This window comes from Mauremys reevesii, unplaced genomic scaffold (genome assembly GCF_016161935.1).
Source record: "Mauremys reevesii isolate NIE-2019 unplaced genomic scaffold, ASM1616193v1 Contig29, whole genome shotgun sequence".
NCBI lineage: Eukaryota > Metazoa > Chordata > Testudines > Geoemydidae > Mauremys > Mauremys reevesii.
In genome coordinates this window covers 409975-429312 of record NW_024100839.1, presented here as the reverse complement: position 1 = coordinate 429312, position 19338 = coordinate 409975, and the positions used below count along the sequence as shown (strand labels likewise).

General features: G+C 51.4%; 1 protein-coding gene and 3 non-coding genes across 4 annotated transcripts in view; 3 read left to right on the top strand and 1 right to left on the bottom strand.

The window, feature by feature from the left end:
* Window positions 1-7307, top strand: part of LOC120393650 (zinc finger protein 213-like) — an 89985-nt gene extending 82678 nt beyond the window's left edge. Inside the window, exon 6 of the mRNA XM_039518243.1 lies at window positions 7236-7307. Coding sequence (XP_039374177.1) covers window positions 7236-7307 — 72 coding nt within the window. The remainder of the gene's footprint in view (window positions 1-7235) is intronic.
* LOC120393653 lies at window positions 4930-5069 on the bottom strand. Its single transcript, XR_005592105.1, has one exon. It is a non-coding gene; the product is annotated as a U4 spliceosomal RNA (small nuclear RNA).
* Window positions 7308-9975: 2668 nt separating the features above from the next.
* TRNAS-UGA lies at window positions 9976-10057 on the top strand. The gene has a single exon. It is a non-coding gene; the product is annotated as a tRNA-Ser (tRNA).
* A 6637-nt stretch (window positions 10058-16694) lies between these two features.
* Window positions 16695-16767, top strand: TRNAK-CUU. The gene has a single exon. It is a non-coding gene; the product is annotated as a tRNA-Lys (tRNA).
* Window positions 16768-19338: the final 2571 nt, after the last annotated feature.

The following is a 19338-nucleotide window of genomic DNA, read 5'->3' as shown; positions in this document are numbered from 1 at the left end:
AGTGATGGCCCATTTCAAGGCCAAGAACTGCAGCTGGTGGATGGGATAGTGAGTTTCGCTATCAGACAGTCCTCAGCTGGCAAAGGCCACAGATTTACATTTACCTTCCACTTCCTGGTAGGCGAGTGCTCCCAGACCCTCCAAACAGGCATCAGCATGCAGGATAAACCGTTCGTTTGGGTCAGCAAGGACTAGGACTGGCACATGAATCAGGCAAATAATGATTTCCCGTAAAGCCCTGTCACATCTCTCATCCCGCCATGTCCCCAATGGAGAGGAGAGGAGCCCCTCCCCTGTCCCAGGCCAGGCACACCAGATCTGTGCGGTGAGGTGTCCATGGCCCAGCCCAGGCGTGCTGGAGCTGCTGGGGAGAGAAGTTCCTTCCTCAGCCCGAGCCCACCAGAGTTGATGTTGCAGTGGGGGAGAGGTATCTCTCATCTGGTTTTTAGATGCTCTGATGAGAGGGAGCAGGAGAAAGATTTTTCTTCTCCTTGCATTTCAAACCCTTCACACACACACCCCCAACCACTTTCTGCTCTAGCCTGATCTCTCTCTCTCACGTCTCCCAGGCTGTCCTTAGCCATAGGCAGCTGCCTAGGGCACCACTAGGTCTGGGGGCACTGCTCTGCTGGGAGTCTGGACAGATGGGAAGCAGTGGAGCATGTAAGAGCAGACTGTTGGGTCCTAGAGAGAGCCGAATGCAGCACAGTCTGAGGGAGGGGATTGGCTGCTGGGGTCTCTGGGAAGGGGAGGGGGTAGGGGTTGGGGAAGGAGCTCACCTGTGAGTGTGACTCTTTCCCCCCGGCTGAGGTGAGGTGAGGCAGGCTCTGCAGCTCTGGAACCAGTGTCCTTTGTTGTCCCCCATAACATCCATTCTTCTCCTGCCCTGCCCCATGGAGCACCCCCTCCTTTCTCCCTCCTCCTCAGGAGGATCCCTCTCTCTCTCCTCCCTCCCCTCCGTCAGGGCTGGGTTGGGTGAGGTGCTGGGGGGTAGGTGTGGGGGAGGAGGCTGGCTGGCTGCCTGCTGAGGAATGACAGTGAAAGTAACTCACTTCCTGGGCAGTGAGCCAGGATTGGAATGTCACACGGGGCTGGGATGGGGTTAGCCAGATGTGTGAAAAATCAGGACAGGGGGTTGGGGTAGGGTGAGCAGATATCCCTATTTTATAGGGCCAGTCCCAATTTTGGGGTCTTTTTCTTATATAGGCTCCTTTTACCCCCACCCCCACCCCCTGTCCTGATTTTTCACACTTGCTGTCTGGTCACTCTAGGTGGGGGTAATTGGTGCCTATATAAGACAAAGCCCCAAATATCGGGACTGGCCCTATAAAATTAGGACATCTGGATCTGGTCACCCTAGCTGGGGAGCGCCTCCCACTGGGCTGGCAGCTGCCACTGATCCATTTCATCCGGGGGGGAGCTGCACAGGGCAGGATGAGCTGCTGTGGCTCCATGGGTGACCTGTCCCTGAGATCAGATGCTGGGCTAACTTCACCATGGTCCGTAAGGCTGGTGGTGGTGCCCATTGGCGTGTGATTGGACCTGAGGGTTTGCTGCTGCTGTTGCTATTCTGCACCCCAAGAGGTGGATTTTGGGGTCTACTACTGCAGCTGTTGGACCAGCAGTCTGGGGGTGAGCCAAGCATGAAAGCAGTGCTGTGTTGCCATTTAGATTGTCATTTAACAACTTTGTTTGCCAAAAATTCTTGCTAACAATCCTGAATCCAATTTCAATATTTTTTTTTTAAAAAAATCAATATCTTAGCCAAAAACAGAAAATTAAGTTGTTGACAATTATTAGTGACAGGTTTGGTTTGGGGCAGGGAGTGGGCCAGTTTTCATCAGAGAAACAAAAAATGTCGACTGACTTTCCTATAGCCTGTTACTCCTGATAAGAGCCCTCCAACAACTGTAATATGCTCATCTCCTTACTAGTGTATAGAGCAGGGGTCGGTAACCTACGGCACACGTCCCAAAGGTGGCAGGTGAGCTGATTTTTGATGGTACGCAGCGGCAGGTTGAGCGGCTCAGCCCATCACTGCTCTGGGGTTCTGGCTGCTGCCCTATTGCCAGCTGGGATACCGGCTGTCGGCCCCACTCAGCACCTGCTGCTGGCCTGGGGACCCCCCAAGGAACCCCAGGCTGGCAGCGGGCTGAGCAGGCCGGCTGAACCACTCAAGCTGCTGTCAGCCTGGGGTTCCATTCACTCAGCCGGCAGCGGGCTGAGCAGGGCTGGCAGCGGGCTGAGCAGGGCCAGTGGAGGGCTGAGTGGCTCGGTCTGCTGCCAGTCTGGGGTGCCGGCAGCACTCAGCCTGCTGCTACTCCAGGGTTCCGGCTGCCGGCCCCTTGCCAGTCAGGAGCCCAGCCGCCGGCCCCACTCTGCCTCCTGCCAGCCTGGGTGAGCAGAACCCCAGGCTGATAGCGGGCTGAGGGGGATTGGTGGCCGGGATCCTGGCTGGCAGGAGTTGGTGGTCAGAACCCCAGACCAGCAGTGGGCTGAGCAGGGCCTGGGATCCTTGTCTAGGGTTCCAGCCACCAGCCCCGCTCAGCCCGCACCCGGTCTGGGGTTCCATTTACTCAGCTGGCAGTGGGCTGAGCAGGACCTCAGATAATAACAATAGTTTATTTATATAATATACACATAGAGAGAGACCTTCTACAAACGTTAAAATGTATTACTGGCACGAGAAACCTTAAATTACAGTGAACTTGGCACACCACTTCTGAAAGGTTGCTGACCCCTGGTATAGACTGACCATATGTTGTACTAAGATTCTCCTGCTTTTTTTTTTATCCTGTGAGTCAGTATAGCTTTTGCCAGCCCAGAAGTTGGGCAGCCAATGTTTTACGTTTTCACAATGTTTTCTCCAACTTTCATAAAGTAAATACATAGTTAAAAAGGCCACGGACACTTCCTTGTGAAGAATCTGTACAGCAGCTCATGCTAGAGCTGTGAAAATGTCAGTTTTTGATGGAACTTTAGAGGCAGTGATTTATCATGTATTTTATCATATGAATGTGCTGCTATTGCTAATGTCTTTCCAAACAAAAATAAGGCACAATAGGACTTCTGTAACATTTCTGTGCGACCTTAATCTAGATGAGATGATTCTGTGCTGACTTCATTTTGGTCACTTTGTGCTTTACCTAGCAGTAAAACTAGGGTTATATTTTCCCACTGTTTGGAAACCCAGCTTATTAAACTGATTTTGCAGCCAAAAAAGCCAGAAAGATTGCTTTTAATTAAAAAAAATCTTTGTTTCAATACCTCTTCATATAAATGTCCAATACAATTTTGACAAATTAAAAAAATTATATTATTTGCATCATTCTGTCAAATCAGAATTTTTTCTATAGTGCTACTTCTTTAGTGCTAGTGCATCAGCATTACAGTGTGCTTCATTAAGTTAAACTGGTTTTAATACCGTGAATGTGGCAAGTTTTCCAATAGTGTAAGCTTATATTTCTGTTGCTAAGAGCAGATCAGGCACAGGGGCACCAGTTTAATAATCTCACCTAGGGCACCATAAATCCTAAGGACGGCCCTGCATGCCTTAATTCTCTTTTTCCTGGCCTTGTTCCAGAGCCCTCACAGCCCAATTCTCTACCCTAACGTTGAGCCCTCTACTGCACCCTGAACCTCTCATTCCAACCCCATCCCAAAGCCTGCACCACCTAGCCAGTGCTCTCATCCCCCTGCACTCCAACTCTCTGTCCCATGTAGCCTGATTTAGGGTATACTAATAATATTAATTTGGAAAATATGATGAAAATGTAATTTATTAGCTTACATTTAATTTAATTTAATTGAGTTATAAAGTTACAGTTGCATTACTGCTATTCAAAAGATACATATGGCATTATATGCAACAAAGGTTTGGTTAATATACTCACACCCTTCCTTGATAACCTGGTGGTAAGAGACACAGGACCAGCCTTGCAGTTCAGGTTTTCAATTCTTGAGTGAAAGATGCAGTGCTTAGAAAAAGCTAATGTTACTTAGGGTTTACTTGACTAAGTTAAACTTAAAATCAAATCCTAATAAACAAAGAATAAAAACTTAGGGAAACCAAGCTTAGCCGAGTTACTTTGAAACTTAAAGTTTAAGAACAAGTACAGCCTACTGATAGTAGATAGAGAGTGGAGGAAGTAAGTCAGAATGACAGAGCGATGTGCTCTAGCGAGGTGGGTTACCTCTTTTATAGGGCACAAGCGCCGGAAATCCTTCCTCCTATGCCCAAATTTCATTCCTTACCCACAAAACATTAGGGTACGCTTACTTCATAGGCTAGTATGTTTGTGCGTGTTGATGACATGTACATATGCACATAAGTTCCCTTGTGGTGTACCTGTTAATTCTGTGGGTACAACACTGAAAAACCCCTTATGCCATTCTCCATTGTCAATTGGTCTAGGTAAAGGTCTTAGACAGGTGTGGGTACTTCTCTCTTTAATTAACAAGATAAAGGTCAATTTTCCTTTCTGAGTAAAAGGTCACACTATAGAGATGCTCACTTTGCCTTAGCTTAACATACAGGATATGGCCTGTAGGTTCTCTTAAGTCATGTGCTCCAGCCCCCTAACCATTTTTATTGCCCTGTGCTGGACTCTCTCCAGTTTGTGCACATCCCTTCTCATGTGGGTCCCAACCCCAAAAGTACTCACATTTCACCCCAATGGCCCCAAAATGTACATAAGGTGCTGCCATGGTCAAGTCGCCCTTGAGCCTGCTGGCAGAGAACAAGGTGAAAATTAGCCAGGACGTTGCTCAGTCAATTCCCTCTGCTCCCAGCAGGTGGTATCGGAAAGCTCCAAGATCGCTCACTTCCCTTTCTCTCATCAGCTTCAGGCCCCAGGGTTACAAATGCACAAACCAGTTGGGATTCTCCCCTGGGCTCAGGGTGTGGGGCTGCTCTGAGGGGATGGACTTGCACATTTGGGATATTAGTGCAAAGATACAATTTCAATTTCTCATAGAGAAAACTGAGGGCATTGGGAAAAGTTTTCAACTAGCAATAATCACGCCTCGGATTAACCTCATTGGCTATGATACTGCCACTTCTTATTTAGTGAAAGGAAAACTGCAGTGACAGCCTGGTTACTGAGATGCAAAACACTTTCCTCCTGGGAGAAACAAGAAGTTAGAATTAGAAATTTACATAGTTTGTTCCAATGTTGGCACAGGTTTAATTTTGCTTCTGTGTAGGTTTGTTTCAGGCTGTGACTGTTTTGGTTTATTGGGTTGTTTTGTTTTTTTTAATTGGAATGGAGCTTTTAATTGACATTTTCTGGATTTGAATGGCTGACCTGCAACACCAGTTTTGACATAGTTCTGCATATTTTATACAGATTTGGCCAGTATTCAAGGATATGATTCCTTTATGGGAGGTTTTAGTGGTCAGGCTTATTTATTTTATGTTAGTTTCTCATCCTGCTGTAGCACACCTTTTTGATAAAATGTTGAAATTATTAATTTATGGTATTTGTTAGTTTTTATTTTTAAAAACAAAGTTTTTCTTAATGTTTGGGTTTTAAATTAAGCATTGTTTTTTGTTTCAATTTTTCATTTAGTTTTTTGTTGTTGATGGGATCTTTAAGAACTTTGGATTTAAATAATATTTTTATCTCAAGGTTCCAAAGACTCAGACAAGGTTTTCATCTCGAGGCCAAAAGACCAAAAACATCAAGACACTTGATCATGTCCTTGGATAGACCAAGAGACTACTCACACTTGATCTGAGCTCATAGTATTAAAATTTGGACAGATTTATATTATTAAAGTAAACCCTGTTTACTATTTTATTTTTAATAAAGGTTGTATTGCTCCCATAAAGGATGGAGCCTGCCCCCCAATTTTTTTTTGTCTAGCCCATCTCAGTCCCCCACCAAACGAGAAGAGTCTGATGCCACCTGCTGGTCACTGGGTGTCACTGCTGCTCCATGGGAAACACAATCTGTGCTTTACTGTGACCGGTCCCTGGTGTCACTGCTCCTAGACGGCAGACACACACTGTGCATTACGCCACCTGGCCACTGGGTGTCACTGCTGTATCAAGGGAAACACCTTCTGTGCATTACCCTGAATGACCACGAGGTGTCACTGCTGCGCCAACGGAGACACCTTCTGTGCATTACTCTGACTGCCCACTGGGTGTCACTGCTGCACCAAGGGAGACATAAGAACGGCCAGACTGGGTCAGACGCAAAGTCCATCTCGCCCAGTATCCTCCTGTCTCCTGCCAGCGGCCAGTGCCAGGGGCCCCAGGGGAATGAACAGAGCAGGGAATCATCCAGTGATCCATCCCCTGCCGCCCATTCCCAGCTTCTGGCAAACAGAGGCTACAGGCACCATCCCTGCCCAGCCTGGCTAATAGCCACTGATGGACCTGTCCTCTATTAATTTAGCCAGTTCTTTTTTTTTTTTGAACCCTGTTATAGTCTTGGCCTTCACAACATCCTCTGGCAAGGAGTTCCACAGGTTAACTATGCAACTGCCCTGAGTTTACCCTCCTCACATACCCCGGGTTGTATCTGGAAAAGAGGATGAGGCTGAGGAGAGCCATGATGTGTCTGTCACTGGCTGGTGCCTCAGTTTCCTCTAGGCAGCAGTGCTGCAGGCTCCTTTGGTCAGTTTCCATGCAGCTGTGTCAGGGGAAGGGGGAGTAGAGGCTCATGCTCCCCAGCCCCACGCCCCTCCCCCAGCAGCTGGGGAATCCAGGCCAAATGTAACCCTGGTAGCTGGGCCGGGATTAGCCTGGGCCAGGGTAGGGCTGGGGAGGAATTGTGGGGGAGACAGATGCACCCGCTGTGAGGGGAGATCCTCCCATTCCCTGCCAACCCCCCTCACTCCTTGCAGCACGGCGCCCCCTAGCACTTCTTTCTCTGTTGTGGGGGTGTCTGCTGCCTGCTTCTCCCTTAGCATCATCTCTCCCCTGAGGCACTGGTGTTGCCCGTCCTGTGCAAACAGGCAGGCCCTAGTGTGCCCCATGGTGCTGCCCTGCAATTGCGGGGGCAGCTGTTGGGTGGAATATGGGGGTGGACAAGGCTGGGATCCAGGGCTCCTGCTTTTTCTGGTTTTCTCCACCTCCTGCAGCTGCCTTGGTCCTTTCAGTGCATTTCCTATTCCAGATTCATTTGCTGACTTCTGCAACTCACCCCAGAGGTGGCTGCATCTCAGTGTTGGGTGAGGCACCCTTGGCTGCATCACCTCCTAACCGCGTCTCTCTCTCCCTGCAGGTGACCCTGCAGCACTCGGCAAACATCCGCAAGATCGTGGGGCACTTTGAGCATTGGGCAGGCAGGGGCTAGGGGCCCCCCCTGAGAATGGGACCCAGCCCCCCCCCCTTACTTTTTACAGGGATTAAAGAGGGGCAAAGGGGGGCAAATCAGAGGAGGGGGGTGGCCAGGGTCCGAGCAGGGGGTGGAAATTGACTGGTCGGGGGGTCAAGCAGCTGGAGGCAGAGTTAGGAGAGGGGCTGAAGGGCAAAGTCAGGGAGGGGGGAAGAAGCCGGGTTAAGCCCAGGGGGAGGCGCTGCCAGAGGGTTAAACCCCGGCACAGGCAGGGCAGAGGGGTAACAGTTACCCCGGGGGCTGAGACTCCAGTGTTTGCAAAAACAGGGTGCGGGGAGCAGAGGGGCTTTTCTATTTCCCCTCCCACAGGCAGCACCTCTCAGCATGGGCTTCCCAGGGCTGGGCTCTTAAAGGCACAGGCATCCCACTGCCTAGACACTGCAGCTCCTCTCTGATGTAACCTACTGAGGTGCTGCAGTAGGAGACTCAATTCAGTGAAACCGGCATTTCCTATATGCCCCCCAGCCAGGGGGCTGTGCACCCCTCCCCCGAATTTCCCCAACACCCCCCAGTGGTCAGGTAGTTACATGCAGCGCTGCCAATGTTGTCACTGGCTGCAAATCTGAATGGAAATTGAAACGTTAACACACAGTTTAAAAGCAGATCCAACATATGAAAAATACTTGTACCTGAGAAAGTAAAATAGGTTTGAGAAGTCTGGACAAAGCCGGGTTTCCTCACCCAGCTGTTGTGTTTGCTGACAATGTCGGTGCATTGGCTTCGGCAATGTTGGCCAACCTCAGAATTTCAAATGATGATTTGGAGGCAAGGTGTGGATGAGCTCTACCCTGAGAGCTAGTGATGAGCCAGGGTTGGGGGAGGCTTTGGGACCAGATTGTATTTACATGAACTCACCTACTCTGCCGAGGTGTCCAGCAGACAGAGCTGTGCTGCCTCTGCTCTAGGTGCCCAGAGGAGGAGGGAAGGTGTGTGGGGCTCCAGCCTGGGAATCTTCTTCCCTCCTGCCAAGCCCTGACTATCAATCCCAGCCCTGACCCTCCTTTCTTCAAGCGCCATGTGGGCCCCAGGAAAAGTGTGGCAGGAAGCTCCAGGGCCAAACTTGTGGGCACCAGGTGAAGCAACAAGAAGCCCAACCATCAGCATGGCAAGTTCTAGAGCCCCAACCCATTGTGGCCACCCCAGCCAGAGACCTGGCTCTAGGAGGTGTGAGTCACCCAGCAGGAGGGGGGAGACTGGCTCTTGCACAGCTGGAGATAGGGAAGTTGACCACTGGGAGCTCCAGGGCTTTACCACAAGGTCCCATTGAGATTTGAACTCAGATTGCAGGATTCAGAGTCCTGAGTGCTGCCCGTTACACCATGGGACCAGCTCATGCAGCCGTCTCTGCACACCAGCCTTCTCTAAGGAAAAGGATAAATGGACACAAATCAGATATTAGGAATGGCAATATACAAAAACCTGTAGGAGAACACTTCAACCTCCCTGGCCACACAATAGCAGATCTTAAGGTGGCCATCCTGCAGCAAAAAAACTTCAGGACCAGACTTCAAAGAGAAACTGCTGAGCTCCAGTTCATCTGCAAATTTGACACCATCAGCTCAGGATTAAACAAAGACTGTGAATGGCTTGCCAATTACAGAACCAGTTTCTCCTCCCTTGGTTTTCACACCTCAACTGCTAGAACAGGGCCTCATCCTCCCTGATTGAACTAACCTCGTTATCTCTAGCTTGCTTCTTGCTTGCATATATAAACCTGCCCCTGGAAATTTCCACCACTTGCATCCGAAGTGGGTATTCACCCACGAAAGCTCATGCTGCAAAACATCTGTTAGTCTATAAGGTGCCACAGGATTCTTTGTTGCTTTTACAGATCCAGACTAACACGGCTACCTCTCTGATACTCTGCACATCAGTGACCCACATGGCGCTGGCTTGTGTAAGGGGGCTCTTGGCCCTTTCCTACAACTTTGTGTGTGTGTGTGTGTGTGTGTGTGTGTGTGCGGGGGGGGGGGGAGTTGGGTGGCTAGTTCCCAGTCCCAATAGAAGGGGGAAGGGCCACTGGGAAATCAGGCCCCTGAGACTGACAGTCCCCAGGGGCAATGGGGAGAGGCCAAAGCTCCAAGTTAGCTGCACTGACAGGCCAGGCAGTGTAATGAGGGAGTCACCCGGCCAGGGGGTCCCATCCTCCGTGTGAGCTGGAACTGCCTGGGCCAGAGTGGGGCGGAGCTAAGGAGAGAGCAGGAGCCCGAGAAGAGCCGGGGAGCAGAGCTGCGCAGGTGTAGTGCCAGAAACTGCTCCCTGTAGGACTTTGCTACCTGCAGCAGTTACTGAGACCTGAGGTTGTTCTTATTTGCTGACTTGTCCTAATTGGCTAAAACTTGACAGTGGTTTCTCTAGCAAAGGCCAGTCCCTGGCCCCTTGGTCCAGACATCCTCATTCACATCAGGCTTCAAGTTGAGAATCATTTCCCCTTCCCGCTCTGTGGGAGGGGAGACTTTTAAACGCGCTCTCTGCACATGGCTAAGCAAAGGGAACAAACCCCCAATCCCCCCTGTGCTTTGGGGGCCAGGTTTGCTGTGGGAATTCTGTAGTTCAGATGACTTCACGCCTGGGCATTGGGATTCTTTACCAGTTTCTCTGGCATTGGGGCAGTTTTGTGCTCACAGCTGTGATGGCTGAGTGGTTAAGGTGTTGGAGTTGAAATCCAATAGGGTTCTCCTGCACAGGTTCAAATCCTGCTCACAGCGAGGCCTGTGTTTTAGCCAGTCCCTCACCGGGGCAATACCTCTGTACAACCCCCTGAGACACTCTCAATTCTCTCCCCACCCCAAGGAAATCCTGTTCTGCTCCTTTCATAGAGATCCCTGGGACACCCCCTCACCCTGTGTCCCTGAGGGGTCAGGCAAACTCTCAGCGCCTGAAGCCTCTGCCACTCACCTAGTGCCCCATAGATTAGCCATGTTGATGTGCTCTCCTTCACGTAAATCCAGTCAGTGCGACTCCTGGCCTGTCCCTGCAGAAAGGTGTATCCCCTCTACAGCTGGTGTGAGCTCGGGTCAGAGGAATAGGAGGCTACCGCCCACCCTCCACTGGTTCTGCTACAGAGAAACACGTCCTCTAAGCCGACCTCGCTACAGACCTGCCCCAGGTAGTGCTCATTGTAAAAACGTTACCTCTGAAGGTCGAGAAAACGGGACCAGCGGTTCTCAGGCCGGCTGACACAATTAAAATCCGCCCCAACACCAAACACCATGTGGTCCAGAGGAAGGGAGCCAGTTCCTACCATGGATCTTTCCTTTCACACCTTAACATCAAGTGTCTCCTCTTGGGTCTCTGAATCCCTGCCACATTCCACGTGCCAGATGCCCCTTCCCCAGTACTGTCGTCACTCAGCTTTGCAGAGGAGCTTTCCTCCCAAGTCCCTGCCCCCTCTGGCGCCATCTCCAAGGGCCGTCCTGCCTCACTCTGTTCCCGCCATTTTGGGCGACGAATAAGTCATGTGGGAAAGACAGCGCCCATCTCTCATTGTTATAGGTCAGGGGGGCCAACTAGGGGGAGAAGCCCATTGACATAAACAGATAGTTACGGGTTAATGTCTCTTTTACCTGTAAAGGGTTAAGAAGCTCAGGAAACCTGGCTGACACCTGACCAGAGGACCAATAGGGGGACAAGATACTTTCAAATCTTCGTGGAGGGAAGGCTTTGTTTTGTGTTCTTTGTTTTGGGGGTTGTTCGTTCTCAGGACTGAGAGGGACCAGACGTCCATCCAGGCTCTCCAAATCTTTCTGAATCAGTCTCTCATGTTTCAAAATTGTAAGTAATAGCCAGGCAAGGTGGATTAGTCTTATGTTTGTTTTCTCAGTTTGTGAATGTTTCTTTTGCTGGAAGGATTTTTACCTCTGTTTGCTGTAACTTTGAATCTAATGCTGGTGGGGAGGGGGGTCCCTCTGGTCTCTATGAATCTGAGTACCCTGTAAAGTATTTACCAACCTGATTTTACAGAGCTAATTTTTACCTTTTCTTTCTTTAATTAAAAGCTTTCTTTTTAAGAACCTGATTGATTTTTCCTTGTTTTAAGACCCAAGGGGATTGGGTCTGAACTAACCAGGGATTGGTGTGGGAAAAAAGGAGGGGGGATGGTTAATTCCTCTTTGTTTTAAGATCCAAGGAGTTTGGATCTGTGTGAAGCCTCTCAAGGCAACCCAGGGAGGGGAAAGTCTGGGGGGAAAGTTAAATTCTCCTTGTTTTAAGATCCAAGGAGTTTGGATCTGTGTTCCCCAGGGAAGGTTTTGGGGAAACAGAAAGTGTGCCAGACACTGATCTCTGGCTGGTGGCAGTGTTACCAGATCTAAGCTAGGAATTAAACTTAGAAGGGTCCATGCAGGTCCCCACATCTATACCCTAAAGTTCAGAGTGGGGGAGGAAACCTTGACACCCATGATCTCTGTTATCCTGCTGGGGAGCTCAAAATCAGGTACTTGCCTCAGATAAAGGTGATGCTGCCCTCCCAGAGGACAAACCACCCCTGCACAAAGAGGGATGAAAGGGCCTGCCAAAGCCCAGGATTGAACCAGGGACTTTTAGATCTTCAAGCTAACGCTCTCCCAACTGAGCTACTTTGGCAGCTATAAAATAGCATTTTGGCCTGTTGCTGCTCTGCCTGGGATGTTTTTGTAGCAGTTGCACACAAAAAGGACGTCATTGTGAGCGGCCCATGAAGACAAGACTCGCTTTTGCCTGCCTTGCTCAGCTTGACTTGCTGCCTCACCCTGTTCCTGCCCTAGTGCCTGGGTTGACCTGGTGGGGGAAGGGGACTGGGGGCCAGTGGCACGGGGAGGAAGTTGAGCTGGACCCTGAGCTAGACTAGACCCTGGCGGTGAGAGTCTGGCCACCACTTGCCGCCCCCCTCTGTTGTCCTGGCTTCCCCCACTGGGCGCCATTTCGGGAGGGACGTGGGGCTTCTGCCTCCCTTCCCCGATTTTCACACCGCAGAGGAGTGTGAACAGGAAAACGAACAGCTGCTCCACACCCCCACCAGAGGAACCCGACTCCCTTAGCTGCTCCCCTTGCTCCCCCCCAGCTGTGCTACTGAGTGGAAGCGTCCTGTGCCCATCACACAGAGGTTGATTAATCAAAACCCTCTTCTGCCAGCACCAGGCCTCCTGCTTCTTACACTGGGCCTGCAAGCGAGGGGGCGGCTGGCACAGCGCCAAGAGTCTAACCTGTGAGGCAGGAGGCGGCTGACGCCCGCAGCCTGCTGGGGAGCTCCCAGAAGTTATTAAGGGACAGAGACTCCTCAGTGCCCTTAGTAACAAGGGTTTGGGGCTCACCGAGGCCAGTAAGGGGGTCACTATGTCGGCCCTATAACCCTGGGTGTCAGGTCGCTGTGCAGCTTTGATCTAGAGCTCAGATCCCTACAACCGACCAGCAGCCCACAGCCTCCCCCTGGGTCAGCCCCACCTGGTCACTCCTTACAGGCCGACCTTACCACCCTTCCAGCCCCGGATTTGCCCCCTAATCATCCTACTGCCACTCAGAGCCACAGCCGTGGAGGTGCTGAAGGAGGGAGGGGTGACTCTAGGGTGGGGTTCTTCTCTCAAGATGGCTGGCAGAAAGGTGGTGCTCAGCTCTGTCAGCCACCTGCCCAGCTGCCTCGCTGCCAGGGGATGCAGACGTTTCTGTAAGGCCATTAAATGGGTATTTGGCTTCTGAATGAATGTGAGGAATGTGCAATCCTGAGAGGGAATTTCCATCCTTCTTTTTACTGCTCTTCAGGGCCCCAGTGGCCTAATGGATAAGGCATTGGCTTCCTAAGTCAGAGATTGTGGGTTTAAGTCCCATCTCGGGTAGAAAAACTCCTTCCTTCTTGTATACTGCAACAAAGCCCTGGTGTTATTTTCCCCAAGGAAGCTGGGAGACATTTGAACCCAAAGTACTGGATCTTGGGAGCAATCCCCCAGAAACAGCATCTTCCACTTGACAAATCCTTTCTAGACCCATCAGTAGCAAACATTTAATACTAGTGTTTGTCTGAGAATAGAAGGAAGGGGAGTGTTTACTCCGACACCTCAGTGAGTGAAACAGACAGAAAGAACAAGGCTGTCCTGAAAGAGAATGGATCTGTCTGGAGACAAAGCAGAACCTGAGAATGAGCAACAGTGTGAAAAGAAGAACTTCAAATGTGTGTTAAGTGTTAGATAGGTTGGTCTGACAAATTTCAAGAAAATACCAATGCTCGTAGACTGATGCGGACACTGGCTGCTACTGATCTTTTACTGAGAATTCATTGAGAAATATTTTCCTTAACTATGTTAGGGAATATTGGGTGGGCTATGAAGGCATCATTCCTCCTGCTTTCGCCCTTCGAGACAACACGGCTACATGGCATGCGGCCAGTGCTCACCTTCCAGTCAACTGCTAGAGAAGACAACACAGACAGGGATGGCAGCAGGGCAGCCTGGAGCTCCGCGGAGATGGTGGGACCAGATCTCATCAATGGGGAGGTGGCCACCCCAGCATGCACAAGGCTGAGCCAGTAAGTGCGGCGTGTGCTCCACGGTGCCCTTACTCCCTGCATGTGGTGGTGGAGGGCAGTTACTGAGTTCGGTTGGTTTGGGAAATTTAGGGCTTGGCTACACTTGCAGATGTAGAGCGCTGGGAGTTAAACCACAGCAGGGAAACCGCTGCCGTGTGTTCACACTGACAGCTGCAAGCGCACTGGAGTGGCCACATTAGCAGCTCTGCCAATACCACAGAGAGCAGTGCACTGTGGTAGCTATCCCAGTGTGCAAGTGGCTGCAATGTGCTTTTCAAATGGGGGGCCGGGGTGGAGTGTGACAGGAAGTGTGTTGTGTGTACGTGGGGGGAGCAACGGTGTGTTTGGGGGGCTGAGAGTGTGTCAGCATGCTGTCTTGTGTGTTCGGACAGCAGAAGACCCCCCCCCACACACACACACTCACAACAGCAGCATTCCACACTAATGGTTGCTTTGTCCCAGAGCAGATAAGCAGCCGGCTGTCAGAAACGGAGCTTTGAAAGGGGATATCCGCATGCCTGCAGCAGATTTCAAAACAATGACCAGAGTGGGCACTTGACTTCAGGGGATTGTGGGACATTTCCTGAGGCCAAACACAGTGCAGTGATGCAACACGTCATCCACACTGATGCCAGGGCATTTCAGCAGGGCTCAGCGAGCTTTATACTTCTCATGGAGGTGGATTACCAGGAGCGCTCCACCTACAGAGCCCAGGCGCTCCATGTGCCTTGCCAGTGTGGACACCTCAGGAGTTAGGGCACCCGGGGCTGCTTTAATGGGCTCTAACTTGCAAGTGTAGCCAAGCCCCTAGACTATGTCACTTGTGTGACTTACTTGTGCTATTGTAATAAATACAATAGACGTGCAATGGTCAGAAATCGCACCAGCAGAGAAGTATATTGCAGGGAAACCCTAAGGAAATTAAGAGTTTAAATTATCCTCCACATGTCCCGTGTCCCACTAAAATGAATCCAACCCACAGGTCACATGGGCAGACGTATCGGTGTCAGGATGCTACATTGTTAGCATAGTAAATGAAGCTGCAAAATAAATGATGTTTAAATGACCTCACTCTATTTTTTACAATCCGGTGTTAAGAGGTAATAGATACAGATGGACACCAGGCAGGGTCGTTTGGAGGACGAAGCCTTTATGCTTCCATCCCCCACCACTGTCAAGTTTTAGCCAATTAGGACAAGTCAGCAAATAAGAACAACCTCAGGTCTCAGTAACTGCTGCAGGTAGCAAAGTCCTACAGGGAGCAGTTTCTGGCACTACACCTGCGCAGCTCTGCTCCCCGGCTCTTCTTGGGCTCCTGCTCTCTCCTTAGCTCCGCCCCACTCTGGCCCAGGCAGTTCCAGCTCCCACGGAGGATGGGACCCCCTGGCCTGGTGACTCCCTCATTACACTGCCTGGCCTGTCAGTGCGGCTAACTTGGAGCTTTGGCCTCTCCCCATTGCCCAGGGGACTGTCAGTCTTTGGGTCCTGATTTCCCATTGGCCCTTCCCCCTTCTACTGGGACAGGGAACTAGCCAACCAAAACCCCCACTAAGCTTTAGTAAGGGGCCAACAGTCCCTTACACAAGCCAGCCCCATGAGGGTCACTGATGGCCAGAGACAGCAGCATGAGCTTGTCCCATGGTGTAATGGGCAGCACTCAGGACTCTGAGTCCTGCAATCTGAGTTCAAATCTCAGTGGGACCTTGTGGTAAAGCCCTGGAGCTCACACTGCTCCACTTCCCTGTCTCCAGCTCTGCAAGAGCAATTTTTTCCCCTCCTGCTGGATGGGTCAGGGCTCTAGAACTGACACCTGAGGGTTGGGATTCTCATGGCTTCACCTGGTGCCCACAAGTCTGGCACTTGCCACTGTGCTTGAAGGAAGCAGGGCTGGGCAGGTGGGAGCTCAGCACCTCTCCTCCTCTGGGCACCTAGAGCAGAGGCCGCTGGTGCTGACAGCTCCAAGGGAAGGCTTAAAAGCAGCAGAGGTCAGGGAAGAGGAGGGGAGGACCATGCCTATGTGTGGCCAGCAGACAGCCACAGGGCCAGCCTGCTCCCTGCTGTGCTGAAGGCCACCCACAGACCAGCATGCAGGGCGGCTGCTGATGCTCTGTGGCCAACATCAGAAGATGGTAGGAAAGCAGGGCCAGCTCCCCTGGTGGGGCCTCTTACCGTTCCCACTCATGGTGCTGACTTTGGCAGTGGAGCCGCCCATTTTCTTTGGCAAGTCAGGAAGGGCAAAGGCGAGACTGGAAGCACCTGGGACTCAGGTCCCAGCCTTTGTGACACCCACCCCCCAACTCCTTCCCGGGGCTCTAGCTGAAGCCGGAGCACTGGTCTGAGCGGCCAAGAAGAGGTTCCAGCCATGAAGAAAGCAGGACTTGCAGCACAAAGTGAGCACAACCACGAGGGGACTCAAATCCTGAATCATCCGATCCACAGGGAGATGCCTTATCCTTTAGGCCACATGATGAGGGGGTCTAAGCTCTTCTTTGGAAAAGCCGGACACTGTGTTTCTCAGGTCATCTGCTGAGGGGGCCGAGACGCTCTGGGCACAAGAAGTTAAGTTCCCAGCGACAAGTGAGACTTAATTGTATGGGGCCAGGTGCAGGGCTTTGGCAGGGAGGCTCGGGCATTGGGGATTGAGGTGCAGCGGATGGACCGGCTGTCTAGGCACAGAGATTTAGTCTCCCTGAGGAGGAGGGGGAATCCTGCTGACAGGCAGTGGCTGTGCAGAAAAAGAGGAGGGGTTCCTGGGACTTTTTTTGCCTCTCTTTTGCCTGCGTGCTCACTCTTCCCTGCACACTGGGATAATCACTCTTGTGGTGAACGGTGAAGATGTTTCCTAACAAGCCCAGGTAGCTCAGTTGGTAGAGCATCAGGCTCTTAATCTGAGGGTCCAGGGTTCGAGCCCCTGTCTGGGTGCTCAGCTTTTTAAGTTGCCTTGTGTGCCAGGAGCCAAATGCTGTTCACAGCCACACAGGGATTCCCAGCAGCTGTGGCCATTTCCTGGAAAGGTTCCTTTCCTTAGCAATCAGGAGAGAGGCTGCAGGTGCAGATAGCGCAGTCTCTGGCTGCCAGGAAGCGCTGTGGGGCCAGGTGCTGAGAAAGCCCAGAGGGGGAGCAGCAGAGATGGGGGGAAGAGAGACAGAGAAGCAATGAGAACAGAGCACAAGTGTAAAGGGGGCATCTGGTCTGGCTATTGTGGGGAACTTGCCTGGTTTATACACGACCGTGGTGGAATTGGCCTGTGGAAGGATCTGAGTCCCCACCCCCTAACCCAGAGGCTGCCTGACCTCGAGGACTGTTAGGATACAGAGATTCGGGCCTGTCTGCAGAGGCCTGTACTTTAAGAATTTAGGTGTATTTTTATCACTTAGCTAGTTATAAAGATATAAAAGAGAGAATAAAAAATCACTGTCTGTCTGTGTAATGGCCTTCTCTTACTGTGACAGTCTGAGGCCTGGTTCTTCGGCTAAGCAGCAAAGGCAGCCATAAGGTGGGAAGTGTATGGTCACATCCTCACATTCCCAACTAGTCACACTGAAATAAGGTGCTATTGGGCTGTTAGGAATACAATCCTGTCCTGATATTCCATCACCTCCAGAGAAAGGGAAACTTAGTTTGGTAGCATCCTGTCTGGCAAGAACTCACTTTTCAATAGACACAGCTGGAAAACCCTTATGTCTGTATAGATGTAGTTGTGAAATCCTCCCTTCTGTATTGTTTTGTATGTTTATTTGCATGGTCTCTGTCTGGGTCTGTGATTGTTTCTGTCTGCTGTATAATTAATTTTGTTGGGTGTGACCAGTGAAGGAGGTGGAATATAACCATGTTACAGTATATCAGGACTGGTTAGTCTAGAGAAGGAGTGAGGGTGCCAGGCGGCGCGGCAGTCGGGGCCACGTGGTGAGTGCCCCGCTGAAGCGCTGGCCGCCCCCCTTCTCTCTCCCTCCGCTCCCTCCCATTCCCCCCCCCACACTAGACCGGGCGCGCACTCTGCAGCACAGGGGGTCCACTGGCTCTGGCCGCCCTGTGGGTTTTTTTGTTTGTTTTTCCCCTGCTTTGCCGGCCGCGCCGTTGTTTTTCCCCCCACCCCCCTGCTTTGCTGCTCCAGCCCCACCGTTTTTGTGTTGTCCCCCGCCCCCCACTTTGCTGCTCCAGCTGTGCCGTGTCCCTCCCCCTCAGCTTTGCTGCTCCAGCCCCGCCGTTTTTGTGTTGTCCCCCGCCACTTTGCCACTCCAGACACGTTGTGTCCCCCCCGCTTTGCCGCTTCAGCCGCGCCGTATCCCCCCCCACACCCCCACGTTGCCGCTCCACCCCTGCCGTTTTTCCCCCCTGTTTTGTTGCTCCAGTGGCCCCACCCCATTTTTTTTTGCTTGGGGCGGCAAAAAAGCCAGAGCCGGCCCTGCCCACACCTGACTCCCTGCCATCTTTACAGGGGCCTGACAAGCTTTACTTGTGTTTGGATTCTGCAAAGCAGAGGAGCAGGTGAGGTTTTCCTTGCAAGTTGTGTGTGAGTGAATCTTTGGCCAGGTCTGCACTACAAAGTTGTTTCAGCAGAATTATATTGCTTAGGTGTGTGAAAAACACACAACGCTCCCTCAGTCAGCAGCTTGTGGCTGGTGCACACACTGCAATGCCACGTCTGGTGACAAAACTGCCCTGTTTTGGTGACAAAATAAAACGACTTCGATGAGAGGTCTAGAGCTTTTTGCAGCAAACTTAAAGTGTCAGAGTAGATGCTGCTGTTCATTATATCACCATAACTGGCTTCCTCCAGTATCCCACAATGCCTGCCATGAACTCACCTGCCCTGCACTCCTGCTACAGAGCGATGGGCCCCTCCCCTTTCATCGCTCTGAGAAGTTCTCACAGCTGAGCCTGCTGCTCTGCTCCGGCAGCCAGGAGCAAATCACTGCCGTGGATGCTGCTCTCTCCCGCCCTGCGAACACAGAGCAGGGTGGCGGGAACTTCCTTACCTTGGTGGGGGGCACCGGCATCCAAACTGTGACGCCCCAGGACACCCCTTCCCTCCAGGAGGCTCTTACCTTCTAAACAGGGATGTCTGTTTTCTAGTAAAATCACTGAAAGAGAAGGAGAAAACTCGAAAGAGGTTCCTCCTGGTGCTTATGTCCGTGAACCCAAATACTCTATCAGTCCTCAAAGAGAGACCTGGCCCCTCGCCCCTGTCCTGCCTGGCTGATGTCAGCATCTCTCTGTGAGGTCACCACCTCCCCACCACCTTTGACCAATAGTCTGAGGTCCTGCAAAAGGCCTTTGTGATGTCACTGCCACACCCCTCCCTTGCTGTGCTAATGTCCTGCCCCGGGCCAGGCACTTTGGAGGTTTGAGCTACTCCCTGTGGATCACCCCACTCAAGGAGCATTCGTTCTAGGCAGCAAGCCGGCTAGACAGGAAAACATCAGATGCTGCTCCCAATGCCACACTCAGTTTTTCAGAAATTAGTCGACTTTATGGCCAGAAGAGACCATT